At 51.9% G+C, this 15,598-nt stretch overlaps 1 protein-coding gene across 6 annotated transcripts in view; it reads left to right on the top strand.

Annotated features, from left to right (window-relative positions):
- The window catches only part of Whrn (whirlin), an 87,385-nt gene that overhangs the window by 64,435 nt on the left and 7,352 nt on the right, over positions 1-15,598 (top strand). For 2 of the 6 annotated variants that reach the window (XM_036177939.1, XM_036177938.1), the window contains 5 exons: positions 804-1,006; positions 2,232-2,268; positions 3,171-3,383; positions 3,751-3,960; positions 6,817-6,849. In XM_036177939.1, the coding sequence (XP_036033832.1) occupies positions 804-1,006; positions 2,232-2,268; positions 3,171-3,383; positions 3,751-3,960; positions 6,817-6,849 (696 nt within the window). Of the gene's footprint in view, positions 1-803; positions 1,007-2,231; positions 2,269-3,170; positions 3,384-3,750; positions 3,961-6,816; positions 6,850-15,598 lie in introns of those variants that run through there. The other 4 variants (XM_036177941.1, XM_036177940.1, XM_036177943.1 and 1 more) reach the window with 3 other exon arrangements.

Raw genomic sequence — 15,598 nt, 5'->3', positions numbered from 1 at the left:
CGGCTGAGGACTCAGAGGCTTTCAGTCACAGGATTCGTGGAGATAGAATCTTGCCTTCCTTCGGCCTGAGGATTCAGTAGTGGTGAGAAGTTTCTCTAGTGGCTTCTTCCTTTGTCTCTCTGATCTTTCAGCATTTACCCCAATATCTGGGTTTTTATTGTAAGACCATTTAGGATTTGTATAACAAGGGGTAGAGAGATGGCTCAGTGGATAAGAGGACTTGCTGCTCTTGCAGAGGACCCAGGTTCAGTTCCCAGCTCTCATATGTTGGCTCACAACCACCTGCAACTCCAGTTCTTGGGGATCCAATGCCCCTCTTCTGGCCTGTGGGGTCACCAGGCACACATGCATGCAGAGCACACACACACACACACACACACACACACACACACACACACACACACACATGTTTACATAAAATAAATCCTTAAAAAATGTGCTAGATAAGAAATCTCAACAATATAGACTCAGATATGCAAATAACAGGTCTCTACCTTCACTCCCCTCACCTCATTTTGCAGTGAGTTCGTCTGACCCTGATCTCTGAGCTGGCTTGCTTCTGATGGGAGAACTTTGGGAAGGTCATAGTTGACTTGCTTTCAGAGCTGTCACTAGATAGGAAGTGTCTTTTCCAGTAACAGGAGCAGGGCTCGGGGCTGGCAGTGGAAGCAAGTTGTCATTTCCTTCTTATGTGACCCCCAGGCATCCACATAGCCTCTCTGAACCTCAATGACCTCATCTCAGTCCGGCAAGAGGAGAGCTGGGATGGGGGCAGCCCATGTGATGGTGTTGGGTCTTGGCAGGTTGGGGACCAGATTCTGGAGGTGAATGGGCGGAGCTTTCTCAGCATCTTGCATGACGAGGCGGTGAAGCTGCTCAAGTCATCCCGGCACCTCATCCTGACGGTGAAGGACGTTGGAAGGCTGCCCCACGCACGTACCACCGTGGACCAGACCAAGTGGATTGCCAGTTCCCGGATTGGGGAAAGCACCACCAATTCAGCAGGGTCTGGCCTCAGGCACAGGGTTCAGGGACCCTTGGGTGACTTTTGAGACTCAATGTTCCTCTCATCTTCTGCCACATGACTCTCAGCCTGGTGTCCCCACCCTGAGATCCATTCCACTCATGGGCATGAGCATGGGCTCTTCGCTTTTCTCTCCTCGCCTCAGTGTCCCCAGGGAAAGTTGAAATGCAGCACTTAGAGCCCCCAGTTTCTGCCATCAAGCAAATCGCCTAACTGTCTCTGGGTGCCTAGTGTTGCATCTGAATGTAGGCTTTGCCCCATCCCATACTTCCAGAGAGGACCCCAGGAGGTATTTGGGATGAAAGGGTCTCAGCAGCCAAGCATAGAGGCGGGGCGGGTATACGCCTGCTGGCAACATAACCCGTGTCACCTACGGTCCCCACCAGACATCTCCACCTGCTGGCTGGTGACTCTAGTCAGATCCCCCAACCACTTTTTATTTCTCCCCCTCATTCCCTTCCTTTCTCCAGTATAGTGTTATGTTGTTTTCTTTTTAAATTAATTTCCAACATATTTTTTAAACCAGATTTCCTGTTTAAAAACTGGATTTCTGGCTACTTCTTAAAATTCTAAACTCTTGCAGCATAAGCCTTCTTTTTCTCATGAAAATATGAGCTAGAGCCAAGGGGTCCCTACAACTTGCTTCTGGTCCTGTTTCCCCACCCTCCCAGGGGATGAGATGGTTGACCTGGGTCACCTGCCAGAGGTCTTTCATTCTGCCACACCCATGATTCCCTACTCTCCGTTGCTCCCATGCCAACCAGAGAACCCTGGGTCCCATCAGGACAGAAAGCACTCAGGAGACTACCTTGCATGGTGTGGCAATGCTAAACATGTTACTAATTGGGAAGGCTAAAAGCCACCTGTAGGTCTCGGGGGGTCACCTGCCCTTCAGCAGCTCCTAAGCAGTGACCACGATGCACAGGTGTGTGGTTTCTCACATTATTGCTTTTTTTGGGGTTGGGAAGATTTTTTTTTTTTTTTTTTTTGAGACAGGATCACTTAGCCTAGGCTGGCTGGGAATTTACTATGTAGCTCAGGCTAGTCTTGATCCTCAGATCTTCCTATGTGCTGAGGTCATAGGCATGTGCCACCATGCCAGATACAAAGCCTGGCTTTCCTGCTTTCCTGCTCCAGCTCAGCCTCTCCCTGTGTGTCCCCATTCCATGTGCTAACATGTGCTGAAGGGGCTTGTTTCTCTCCATAGGTTTCCAGGGGACCTCACAGAAGAAGGGACAAGCAAGGTAGGTGTCTTCATCTATGGGACATTGTCAGCATCTTCCTCCTCTCCCCTCAGTTCTGGGCAGAGTATGCACAGGGGCTTGTACACTGTAGGGAGCTTCTGCCAGGCTGGCCAACTTCCAGCCACTGGGCTTGTTCCTGGGATAAAGGCAGTGAACAGAAGTCACCAGGTCCCTGCCATCCCAGAGCGGTGGTAAGGGTGTGCATGCGTGCATGTGTGTGTGTGTGTGTGTGTGTGTGTGTGTGTGTGTGTGTGTGTCTGTGTGTGTGTGTCACACCCAGTGGAAGACTCACAAATAAAGACAGTGCAAGCATTCAAACAAATATCCAAGTAGAAAACAGACTGGGAGCCATCGAGGCAAGGTGGGCATTAGGAAAGAGTAAGAGATGAGTCACTAAACCTAGATGGGACACCAAGCAGAGGGAGAGGGGTGAGCCATGCCAAGGCAAGAGCATGTGCCAGGGCCCTGGGACAGAGTGCGGTTTGGGTTAGTGGAAGAGGAGAGACTGGATGATATCAGTTAGTCAGTGATGAGGACTATTGGTGTAATTTGGAATGGGTTAGGGGTATAGATCTGAATTATAGTTTAGAAATGCAGGGACTCTTATCACCACAGCTTACTAAGAGAGATAGCAAAGCCCAGAGGATCATGTAGGGTGTGAACAGATAGGCACAAGGATACACACGAGCCATATATGGAAGTGTCCCATGAATGCTTTGTGACCAGATGACCATACAGTACCATCACTCCAGGGTTGGGTGGAGAGGTTCCCATGTATATGGAGATAGATCACCAAAGGACTTCTAGAAGCCACAGCATCGCTCCACAGTGTTGCTACTAGCTCTACCAGGTCCTCTGGATCCCGAGCAGCCTTGAGTCCCCAGTGTCCTTCTGTCTTTCAGCCAGGATTTTACAAGGGCCCAGCTGGCTCCCAGGTGACCCTGAGCAGCCTGGGGAATCAGACACGTGCATTTCTGGATGACCAAGCCCGGCACCTGCTGACAGAGCAGGAGCGTGCCACCATGATGTACTACCTGGACCAGTACCGTGGTGGCGCCATCTCTGTGGAGGCCCTGGTCATGGCACTGTTTGAATTGCTCAACACACATGCCAAGGTGACTTGTGCTTTCTGCCCTGACCCAAGGACCTTAGCTCAACTGAACCCTGGGTAGATACTGGGGACCATGGCGGGGTAGGATTGAGAAGGTACTCTGGATGGAAAGGATGGCCAAAGGCTTTGTAGCATGAATATGGTAGTGCCTTCTGGGACTTTATCACCTGTGTGTGCGGAGAAGGAAGAGTGGCAGAGAAGAAGGAGTCAGGTGATGCTGGGCCTGGTGTTTGAGGAAAGACATGAGGATACTGGAGAGCCACATGGGGTTAAGGCGGGAAGAACAGGCTTGCATGCAGCTCACCTGGGAATAGAGGTCCCAGTCTCACCTGCTGATGGAGCACCCCCTTTTGTCCCACCCTCCCCTGCAGTTCTCTCTCCTGTCTGAGGTGAGGAGCACCATCTCACCCCAAGACCTGGACCGCTTTGACCACCTGGTGCTGAGGCGGGAGATAGAGTCCATGAAGGCGCGGCAGCCCCCAGGCCCTGGTGCTGCAGACACCTACTCCGTGGTATCCTACAGTGACACAGGATCATCCACAGGCAGCCATGGCACCTCCACGACTGTCAGCTCAGCCAGGGTGAGCTGCCCCTGCCCTATCCCTGGTGAGAAGGTCGGGGTGCAATTAAGATGCTAGCTTTTTCTCACTGAGCCTTGGCTTCCTCATCTGTAAGAGCCCGGCTATTGTGGAGTACCTACTGTGTGCCAGACGCGGGGACACATAAGAAAAACATGCCTTCTGGGGCTCTCAGTCTGGGGATCCTAAGGAAAAGGTTTTTTTTGTTTTGTTTTGTCTTTTGTTTTTCTTAAGGGCCAGGGGCCAACAAAATGCCTCAGAGGGTAGAGGTGCTTGCCACCAAACCAATTCAGGCCCTGGGACTCATGGTGGAAAGAGAGAACTGACCCCTGCAAGTTGTCCTCTGACTCCACATGGACACTCCCTGCAACTCTGCATCCAGAGGATCTGATGTCCTCTTTTGACCTCTGGAGGCACCTGTACACATGTGTGCAGACACACATGTGCACATTTGCGAGCGCGCGCGCGCACGCGCGCGCACACACACACACACACACACACACACACACACACACACACACACACGGTGAAAATGTACCAAATTGTAAAGGATAATTAGACAAAACAAAAACTATATAATTGCAGTTCACAGTAAGATTAAATGGGGAAGGCGTGGTCTTCAGTTTAGGGTCAGCGCTTAACACAGCAGCAGTCATGGTGGTTTGGACTGTGGTTCTGGGTTTCACAAGAGACCACCTGCTGTCTGTGGAGCCCCAAGCCTGGCTTGGCTCTCCTACCAACTCAGCAGCTCCCAGTACAGCATCTAATCCATCCTAGAATGTAGTTCTGCTCCCAAGATTCTCAAGGGCAAATGCCTTGGGTTTTGTTTGCTTTTTTTTGTTGTTGTTGTTTTGTTTTGTTTTATATTTTTGCTTTTTGTTTTTCCTTTTGTTTTGAGACATATGCAGCCCTGGCTGGCCTGGAGCTTGCTGTGTAAACAGGCTGGCCTCACACTCACAGAGATCTGCTGCCTCTGCCTCCTGAGTGCTCAGAGTAAAGACATGTGCTACCACGCCCAACAACAAATGCCTTGTTTCTTATCTTAGGGGACAGCCATGTAGCCTATAGGGGGGAGAGTCAGGTGGGTGGACTGGAGGTCCAGAGCTGGTATTGTCATCCTTGGAAAGGGAGTGAAGTCATGGTGGCTCTGAAGCCAGAACTCAGTAAGTGCAATGGCAGGCTGGCCTGCAAGAGGGATGAGCTACCTTGTGGCTGTCTGGTGAGCCCTTCACTCCTACAGATTCTGGCTCCTCACATGGCTTTTCTTTAACACTAGAGCTCTGGGGTCTGGAGAACCTTTAACCCCATCTCTGCCATCTTCAAGGACCCTGTCCTTTCCTGAGATGACCCCAGAGATTGCTATGCCTACCTCCGGGGCTCTGAATGGGCCAGCAACTGTTTTTGCAAGTCCCTGGAAGGGCAGATTACTTCCAGAGCTAGACAGAGGCCCTGCCCCCATACTGCCAGGTTTCCTCCAACCACAGGCTTTGAAGCACCTCATGATGAGGTGATTCCAGGCTGTGGGCCCTGGTCTGCATTCTACTTTTCTCTGAGTCTGACTCGTATGACCTTGGCCTTAAAAGGGCCATGTGGAGCTCCAAGAGCCACTAAGCACATCTCTCAACCCAGGGAGTTACATGCCGGCTGCAGCTCTTAGATAGTCAGGACCAGAGTGCCACAGCAAGAGTGTCTTCTGGTCTAGGAGGCAGCAAATCTGGGCCTAAGTCCTAGTCTCCTTGTGCCTCGGTCTCTCCATGTATAAACTGCATAAGGTCCTGCCAGCTCTGGCTGCAGGAGCCTGAGGTCCTGAGAACGTAGCAGGCTGTAGGACAAGGGGAGCCAAGATGTCATTGTGCCAGGATGGAGCTCTGCAGAGAGTAGCAATGGCCTTCCCATCACTGAGAAGTCTTTCCTCAGGTTAGCTGAGAACATCACCAGCAACGGCCCAGGGCACAGGGCACACCCTGGGCACAGCAGATCACACATCAAGAGTGATTCTGCACAAGAAGCTTTGGGGCAGATGGGAGAGTACCCTGAATTCCCTTTGCACAGCTCCTAAAATGGGGACCACTCAGGGTGCCCAGGAATGTCAGAACAGGACACACACATTCCCCCAGGCAGACAGGAGCTCCTGGGGTGGAGCCTAAGTGAGCCTTGCAAGTATGGAAGTCCCTTTTGCCTCGCTATGCCTCAGTTTCCTCCCTTGTAGGAGAATTGTTATGCCAAATCTCCAACTTATAGGGAGAACAGAAAAAGAAAGCAGTCTTGGCCCAGGATAAGTTCTGGAGTCTGTGGAATGTAGCCACAGCCCTTGGGGCAGATGAAGCCTTGCTTCTCCCTGCTGCCCTTCCTGCCTGGACAACCCCCTTAGAGATGTGCTCACCAGGCCTGTACATACTCAAAGGCTCTGGAAGGCACTGGACTGAAGACTGCTGCCCATCCCTTTTGCCCATTGCCAGGGACTCCCCCGGGCAATATTTGAGGCTCAGATCTAGGTCTGCAGCAGGTCCCTGGGGACCTAGCCTGCTGGATCAAAGTCTCCAAGCAGATTCCCCTGAATCACTGCCTGTCCTCAGCAGGTGTGACCTGGGACAAACTGCTCCCTTCCAGCCTGCTTTTCCATCTGTGAATGGAAATGCTGGCACCAAGCCTGCCCCAAGTTGCTGACCTCTGGAGACTGCTGAGAAGGATAGGGTAGGCTCCCCAGAGCAACAGGACCTTTCACCTTCCTCTGAGGACCCTGCTGTTCCCCTCAGTAGGTGTGCATGTGGGGGGTGGCGGCTATGCTGAAACCTCCTGATCCCTGACATTCATTTCATATATTTTTCTTTTTGCCTTTTGCCCATCCACCCTCCCTAGGAGCGGCTGCTGTGGCTTATAGACCTGATGGAGGTACCGTCCTTCTGCGGGGGTTGGGGGCTGAGAGTCCCATAGGCAGGGCAGGGGTGGGGGTCGAGCCCTTCCTGCCGCTCCGACCTCTGCACTTGTCCCATCTGGGGACCCAGTGTTTTTGCTGCTTTGTCTCCTGGTCACCACCTCATAAGTGGCCTCAGGCTCTGGAGAATGACTTCTATTCAAATCCTGAGACTTCTATTCAAGTCCTGGTTTAACCCTGTGACTTGCTGTGTGACCTCAAGAAGTAGTTCTGCCTCTCTGAGTTTTAGGATCCTTAAAAGGAGTGTGATCACTCTGTGCTGTGCAGTGGAAATCATGACCAGCCTTTGTATGTCATGGCCTCTGCCTGTCTGCAATGTTCTCCTTCCATTCCCCCATGGCCTGTCCCCATAGCTTAGGTGGCAGATCTTACCAGAAGCCTCCCCTGACCCCTTTGACGGGGTTACTTCCAGATCTTACCTCTCTGTACTTCCGTGAACAGGAGAGATGTGGTCTGTTACCCCTACATGTTCACCAGCGGTATCTGGGGTCACTGCAGAGTCCCTGGAATTTAGCACACAACTCGGCCCATGTGAGTGCTGGAGCCTTTCCTATTCCTGACAGCTGGAACTTGTGGGGTGCTCCCTAAGGCCCAACCCCAGCATTCTCAAACACATCTCCTGTGGCCTTCCTAGTGGCCATGAGCACTAAGATCCTCCTGTCACAGAGAAGCTCAGAGAGAGGGAGCAGCTTACCCCAGGTCACACAGCTTGCTGGACCGAGTCCCTGGCCTGCTTGCCTCTGTGTGGTGTTGTGAACCCTGTCCTCTGACCCTGGTTCTTCCGGAAGTTGTTTGCTGAGCATCACCTAGCAGGCAGCCTGTCTGTTGGTCTGTACGCCATCTGACTTTTCCCTCCTTCCTCTTCCTTCCTTTCTGTTAATCTTTATGGGGTGCATGCCAGGTGCTGTGTGCAGCCCAGGGCTGCAGTGTGGCAGAGGACGATAGAGATGCTTACTTCGGCTGGAGTTCGGAGGCCAGCAGGAATGATGGAGGAGGGGATGAGTGGCACATTAAGAGATAAGAGCTAAAGAAAATAATCAAAGAGGGCAGGGCACCTGGGGAGAATTGGCGAAAGCAGGAGAGAGAGAGCCACACCCACATCCGGGGGTGTGGGGGGAGTTTAGACAGCAGGTATGGCATATGCAAAGGTCCTGAGGTTGGAGCACGCCTCCTGCATCCACAAGCTGTCTAGGAGGCGAGCAGAGCCAGAGCAGGGTGAGCACAGCACAGGGCAGGCCACCTGCTGAAGACGGACTGTGAACAAGATGATGCCCCCAATCTGGGAGGATAGAGTCTGGCTTAATTTTAATGGAATCTCTGATTACTGAGACTCGACAAGGGATGCACAGACACATTCCCAGAAAATAGCAAGGGCTCTGTGGAGATGGTGCAGTCAGTTGCTAAGAGACACAGTGATGGGCTGAGCAGGTGCCAGCTCTTCGTGTACCTGAGCAGCCCTGGCCTAGGTATCTCTTGCCATACCCCTGGCGCATAGCAGCCTCAGACCCTGCACATGCAGGCCACCTGGGGTGAGGGGCAAAGGGTACCACCTCCCCACCTGAAAGCATCTCTTTTGGGGTATTCTAACACCACTTGTCCCTCTGGTGCCATGTGCCTTTGGGGAAGCCTCCTCCCCACCTCTGCTTTAGTCTGCTCATGTATAAGACAAAGGCAGACCTCCATGGCGCCTCAGATTTCTAAGCATCTTTCTGTTGAGAGATGCTGTCTTAGGCAGGATTTTATTATTGTGATGAGAAAGCCATTTCCCAGGCTGTGAATCCTACCAACTGGGCCTGGCTTGAGCATCTGAAACCTCAAAGCCCTCCCACCCACCTCCAGTGACACACTTCTTCCAACAAGGCCACACCTACTCCAACAAGGCCACACCTACTCCAACAAGGCCACACCTACTCCAACAAGGCCACACCTACTCCAACAAGGCCACGCCTCCTAGTAGTGCCGCTTCCTTTGAACCCATGGGGGCCATTTTCATTCAAACCACCACAGATGCTAAGTATCCCGGAGGGCGTGGGGGGGGGGATGGTGACAGTGCCTCCCCCAGCTCTGCGCCTGAACAAGGGCTATAGCAGAGGAAGAAAGATGTGGAAGAGAAGATTGCCCCCAACCAGGCACTAGGGACTGGACCGCAGCTTCCACTCAGTAATGCAGAGCCACAAACAACCCTATGTATCAATAGAAGACAACTAAACCCACAGAACTGGAACACACCCATGTCCTCAGAAACACCGGTCTTGTTCTGACCCCTGCATGAGCTTACTTCCCCAGTAGCAGGGAGAGTAGATGGGGACAAGCAGGGACCGCATCCTACCAAGAGGAGCCCAGGAGATGGCCTTCAGCTGCCCACAGGATTGTCTTCCAACATTTGCCTAAGTATCTCAGGGAATTGCACCTTGTCCTGGCACCTGGCTTCTGGTGACCCAGGGACGCAGGCATCCCAGATGGGGCCAGTTTCCACTGAACCCAGGTTCCCTGGGTCACATGGTAGAGTGATCCATCCCAGGCTACACATGGTCCACTGTGCGGCAACATCTACTCAGAACAGAAGCCATCAATCAAAGAAATCCCCCAGCCCACCCATAGACAAATGACACCCCCTTTCAGTTTATCTACCCCTCAACCTGGAACTTTTTTTCCAGCCTCTAGACAGCATCATGTTCCCCGGAGAAATCTCTGGCCTGCAGAGTGGGCGAGCAAACAAACGTCTGCCAACATTTGTGCAACTTTAGTGTGAGCAGGGCCAATGTGCCATTTCCCAGGCTGTGAATCCTACCAACTGGGCTTGGCGCTCCAGACTCACAGTGGGTTGTCTTGAGCTGGTAGCATAAGCTTTCTGATCCTGTCTCCACATCTGTGCGTTGGATTGGAAATACTTGGTACCTTTGGGTTGCCCAGGGAAACTGGATGGACATGTGTGGGGAGCATGTCAGCTGAGCATGTTACTACTCTGAGGGTTGGACAGAAAAAGATAAGAGGTCAAGGCTGCTGTTGTTCACTCATAACAACTGGACAAAATCTGATCATCACCCCAGATTTTTCTGCCTGGATTGAAACACCTCTCTTATGTCTAGAGTGGGGCCCTGTGGCTTCCAAGGATGTTGAGATAGTACCCCACCCTTGAGGCCACAGTGTCCTCTTCCTTACCACAGCGAGGTGAAAGAGCATTGCTGCATCAGCTCCCTCTGTGGCCTGAGCCTCCTTTCCCTCCCCTTTGGGGCACACTGAAGGAGGGAGACAGACTCAACCTACTCTGCACTGAGTGACATCTGCTTGTCATTCAGAGATGGGACAAGGAAGCAGAGGGTCTGCTCCCTCCTTTAACTCAGGACTGATCTGCTGGGTTTAAAGACTCCTTTGTTCAGGAGGAAGCCCTTTATTCAGTCACTGTTTGTTCAGCCTGCCCTTGCCATGTGATGTTTATTGAATTAAGTCTCCATACCATTCACCCTGCCCACCCGGAGCTCACAAGCCCAATGGAGGAAGGAGATTTTGATGAAGGGACCCACATAAGGAATAAGACTGTAGCTCAGTGTTGTTAGCATGAACCAGGCCCTGGGTTATGCAAACAATCTACAAATTCAGTGTCTGAGGGTTATGAGAGGATAGATCCAGGCCTGATGACTGGGTCACTGGCAGAGAGATGGTCAACCAAGATCCAGAGTTTGGCTTCAGTCAGGCAATAAATGAGGCTTTGACTTAAGCTGAGGGAGATGGAATGTGGGGCAAAAGCCACATGGGTATGCAGAGGGCCAGGGAAGTAGTGGGCACCATGTAGGTCCCTGATGAGCTGCCATGCCATGCCAGCTTAATCTTTTGTGCCATAACAAATTATCTGGTATAACTTAAGAGGAGACTTATTTTTGGCTCTAAGGAGCTCAACTCATCTTTATTCAGCCTCATGCCTGTGCGCAGAGCATCATAGTGGCCAGAATATATAAAGGGGAAGCTGTTCACATGTTGGAGAAGGGGACAGGAAACCGAGAAAGGAGTACAGGAAGAAGCTAGAACAAGATAGAGCTTCAAGGACACACCCTCAGTGACATACCCTCCAACTAGGCCCTACTTCCTCTTTCCACGATGTCCCAATTACGTCATATTATTTTGAATACATCAAGGGCTGAATCCACTGATTAGGTCAGAGCCCTCAGAATCCCATCACTTTCCCAAAGCTCATCAACTGGCCACCAAGTCCTCATGAGGCTGTGGGAGACATTTCATATTCAAACTGTAAACAGTGCCCCATGCCAGGAAGCTATGCACCCCACCATAATCCCAGGATGTGTTCCTCCACTGAGAAGAACATCACTTCATCCTAACAGTCTCACACATGCCCCAGCACCCCAGAACCATCCTGGCACCAGGGACTTTAGTTCCCTCAACTCATCTGAATGGCTCCCTCCTCAGCAGCATTCTGTCACGTCCAAGCATTTATGGAACACCTGGCTCCCTGTGTGAGGATTTGGGGTTCTGGGAGATGTTTTCATCAAATGTAGCCGTGTCCATGAGCTCAGCTCCTCTCTGAATGCAGCTGAGCTCTGCTGTCCCAAGAAAGTGCTTTCTAGCTGGCAAATGGGGAAGCTGGGCGGTGTGCTTGCTTGTAGAGAGTTCTTCATCGTCGGAGCCCCAGGCCCCTTTGGAGGCTGGTGGAGCCCTGGCTCCCTTCTCAGGACTGCAGCTTTAACTGTTTAGGAGTCTAGAACAGAGGACAGCAAAGCGTTCAATTGTTTGATGATATGCAGCTCTCAAAACATGCAAGCACAATGGTGATGGTGCTGTCTGCTTTCTCCTGGCAAGAAGGGTCAGTAACCAGCAAGGGTATAGGGAGATGCTGCTGACATCTGAGTGACAGGAAAGATCCCCGGTGATGGTGGCTGCCTTCACTCCTGATGGAAGGAGGCTCTGAGCCAGGCTCTCTGTCCCCATATCCCCTTCAACACTTGTCCTAAGGGCTTCCCCTGACCTGGAGTTTGTGGGGCATGCTTTCTTTCCACTGTGTGGCATCCTTTTCCGAGGATAAGGGAGGGAGCCTTAGGGACAGGTATCAGCTCAGCAGCATCCCAGCTGGGTTGTAATAGGACTCTACCACCATGCCCTGCCCTGAGAGGTGACTGTGCCCTTCCCTCCCAGAGAGCTCTTAGCTCTCACAATCTGGGGAGATGGAATGGGGACTGTTCTCACAGATAGCCACAGTCAGCCCCAGTTCCCAGCTTTGATGGAAAGAAACACTGTCCCCAGCAGTGCCAGGACTTCTGCCTCCCCAAATCATATCACCATCCTCCACCTGTCCGGAAGTGACAAGCTCTCTTCAAACCAGCCCTGGTTGAATGGCCACCCTGCTTTTCTCTCTGTCTCTGGTTTTCCCATTGCTGAACTGTCTGGCCTTCCCCAACCCTGTCTTTTCTTTGGAGCCTCTCCCTGCCTCCCCCCTCATCCATACTTTTCCCTGTAAGGTCTCATCCCTTCCTTTTTCTCGTTCAGTCATGCAGAAATCTAATGCTGGCCCATACACACACACACACACACACACACACACACACTGGTGGCCTTCTGGAAGCTTCTATAATTTCATGCCTCAGTTTCTCCATATACATAATGGGAGATGGGCCATCCCGTTTCAGACCTTAGGTGCACTTTGCCATGGGGGAGGGGTGGGGAGTGGCCCGACACTGGAGTAACAGGGCTGGGAGAACAAAGAGCTGAAAATAGCACCTTTATGTAAGCCAGGAGCAGGAGGCAGACACTGGGATGGCTGGCGTGGGGAGGAGCACTATTTTGCTGAGGTGGCTCTGGGCACCTGGGCTTTGATGATGTCCAAAGCAGCTATTGCCTGTCCTCGGCACGGCACCCAGCTGGAAGGCAGCGCCAGGACAGCTCCTGGCAATTCATTTCACTTTTCCTCTTCCCCTCCTCCATTGCTCCGAGTCAGAGGTGCGAGAATCTGGACCCTTGTTGTACCAACTCAAATGTAAGGGAGGGACTGTTCGGCACCCCCACAGCTCTGAGGAGGATGGAGACAATGGGATAGGAACTTAAATACCCCTAGGCGGGTTGGGGATTTAGCTCAGTGGTAGAGTGCTTGCCTAGCAAGTGCAAGGCCCTGGGTTCGATCCTCAGCTTAAAAAGAAAAATACTCCTAGGCTTGAATGGGAAGCACTCCACCCTGATGGGTGACTTTGGACCCTCTCTGAGCCTCAGACTAGCCTGTAGAACAGAATGGGGATTCATTATGTGGCAGCCCCAAAGGGCATGGGGAAAGCAGCAGGTGCTGGGGTTAGAAAACATTATCCAGGACATGCATGCGTGCACTATGGCCTCGGACTTGGAAGTCTGCTCTTTGGTTTCTGCTGGCACTGCCCTAGTTCTTGGCTGGGCTGGCTGCAGCTATTTCAGATGTACAAGGAACATGACTTGGGGACCTGGGCTCCAGAGTGTCTGTCTGGACCAGGCAGATGGAGCCTGGCTGCACTGTACTGTGCTCCAACCAGCTGCCTGCAGTGTGCTCCAACCAGCTGCCTGCAGTGTGCTCCACTTTCATCCTCTTCCACCTGAAACACCTGGGCTCTGTCCAGTTCCAGAGTGGCATGACACAGACCTGGCTTAATTGCCCAAGTTACTACAGACTGGCTGTCTTAGGATTACTATTTCTATGATGAAACATCATGACCAAAAACAAGTTGGGAAAGAGAGGGTTTAGTTGGCTTGTGCTTCTACATCCATAGCCCATCACTGAAGGAAGTCAGAACAGAAACTCAAACAGGGTAAGAACCTGGAGGCAGGAGCTGATGCCAAGGGCTATGGAGGAGAGCTGCTTACTGGCTTGCTCAGCCTGCTTTCTTATGGAACCCAGGACCACCAGCCCAGGGATGGCCCACCCACAATGGACTGGGCCTTCCCCCATCAATCACTAATTTAAAAAATGCCCCACAGGCGGGGCAGCTGTGGTGCATGCCTTTAATCCCAGCACTCGGGAGGCAGAGCCAGGTGGATCTCAGTGAGTTCGAGGCCAGCCTGGTCTACAGAGTGAGATCCAGGACAGGCACCAAAACTACACGGAGAAACCCTGTCTCCAAAAACATCAACAACAAAAATGCCTTCCAGGCTTACCTACAGCTCAGGCTTCTAGAGGCATCTCCTCAATTGAGGCTCCCTTCTCTCAGATGACTCTAGCCTGTGTCAAGTTGACATACACTAGCCAGGACAATGGCCATGCATCCGTGGACCTGTCACATTCCTCTAGATCTGTAATTACAGGAGAGGTGACAGACGATGGGGGAGAGCCATGGTGCCTGCCACAGGGCCATGGGAAAGTGCATACGGTAAGAGCCAGGCACCTATTTCTCACCTGGCCTTTCATGACCCTCAAACCTTCCCACCCGCCCCCAAATCATGGTCAGTGTTTGCTGAATGACTGAATGATGCTCCAGGTTCCTAATGCCCCAGAACAGGGCAGGTTTGCCCAATTCCAGTCAGCTGAGCCTCGCCCTGCTTCCCCAGCATCCTCTGCAGCAAGTGTCACACTGGCCATGTGGGCCCATGGCAGAAGCTTTTCTTGTCCTTGGAGTAGACACTGTGGGTTTCCTGAATTATTCATCTGGGAAGGACCTGCATGAACAAACTGGCCTTGTCACTCACCTCAGCTAGGAGGGGGTCCCTGATGCCCATCCACCAGGAGTAATTCCAGAAAGCACCATGCTCATGACAATCAGTAAGGGATTATGAGAAAGCTCCATGACCTTTCTCTCTGAGGAGCTCACCCTCAGGGGCCGCAGTATACTTCCTTACTTGGTAGGCCTTTTACTCTGGGGGCAGTTTGCAAGGCTTCCTGGATTTCTAATGAGAAAAACCTTCCAAGGTACAGTGTCAGGCCCTGTGGGAAGAGCCACTAGGATTTGGTGGATCAGCTGCATGACATGGTCAGCTAGCCGTTTTACAGTGTGGCACACAGAGGCTTATGACTTGCCTCTTGTCACACAGCCATAAGAGGCAGAGCTGGATGTGAGCTCAAGAAAACCTCAGGGGTGACCTATGAAGAGAACCCAGCATCCTGCTCATCTGTGGCTTCATCCCTGGCCTTTGCAAACACATATTCTCTGTCACCCCAAATTACTTGAAGCTTCTGAGAAAGGAATCTATATACAGGAAGCTCTGCCTCAGGACTGTCTACAACTATGCCTCCCTCTCGTTCCAGCCATCATTACTGGCCCCTACAAAGAACAACACAGCACACACACACACACACACACACACACACACACACACACACACACACACACATCAACTCCCAGAATGCTCAGCCCCTGCCCCCAGCAGCTAAACCAAACAATCCATTTACTTACATAAACTCATCCATTTATTTACCTGGTAGACCCAGCAGCCACGGTTCTGAGCACTGAAGGCACAGTGGCCTAAGTCTTGCCCTAGTTTATTTATACCCAGTAGGAAGAAGAGATAGCGTGGCCACATGTGACCTGTGTACGGAAAAGTGGACCGGGTCAGGATAGATGGATGATGCTATCTGTGGTGCCCATGGCAACAAGGGCTGATCGGGAAGGCTCCAAGCAATGAGATCCAAAGGATAGGTGGGAGTGAGTCATGACTGATGCAGCAAGACAGTAATGCAAAGGCCCTGGGGTGGGTGTGATGATACCGGAGAAGTAGCAAGAAAGGGCCAGGCTGTTTAGTCAACAG

This window comes from Onychomys torridus, chromosome 2, assembly GCF_903995425.1.
Source record: "Onychomys torridus chromosome 2, mOncTor1.1, whole genome shotgun sequence".
Classification (NCBI taxonomy): Eukaryota; Metazoa; Chordata; class Mammalia; order Rodentia; family Cricetidae; genus Onychomys; species Onychomys torridus.
Note: the sequence above shows the minus strand (reverse complement) of the source record. Positions and strands in the feature narration are given on the sequence as shown.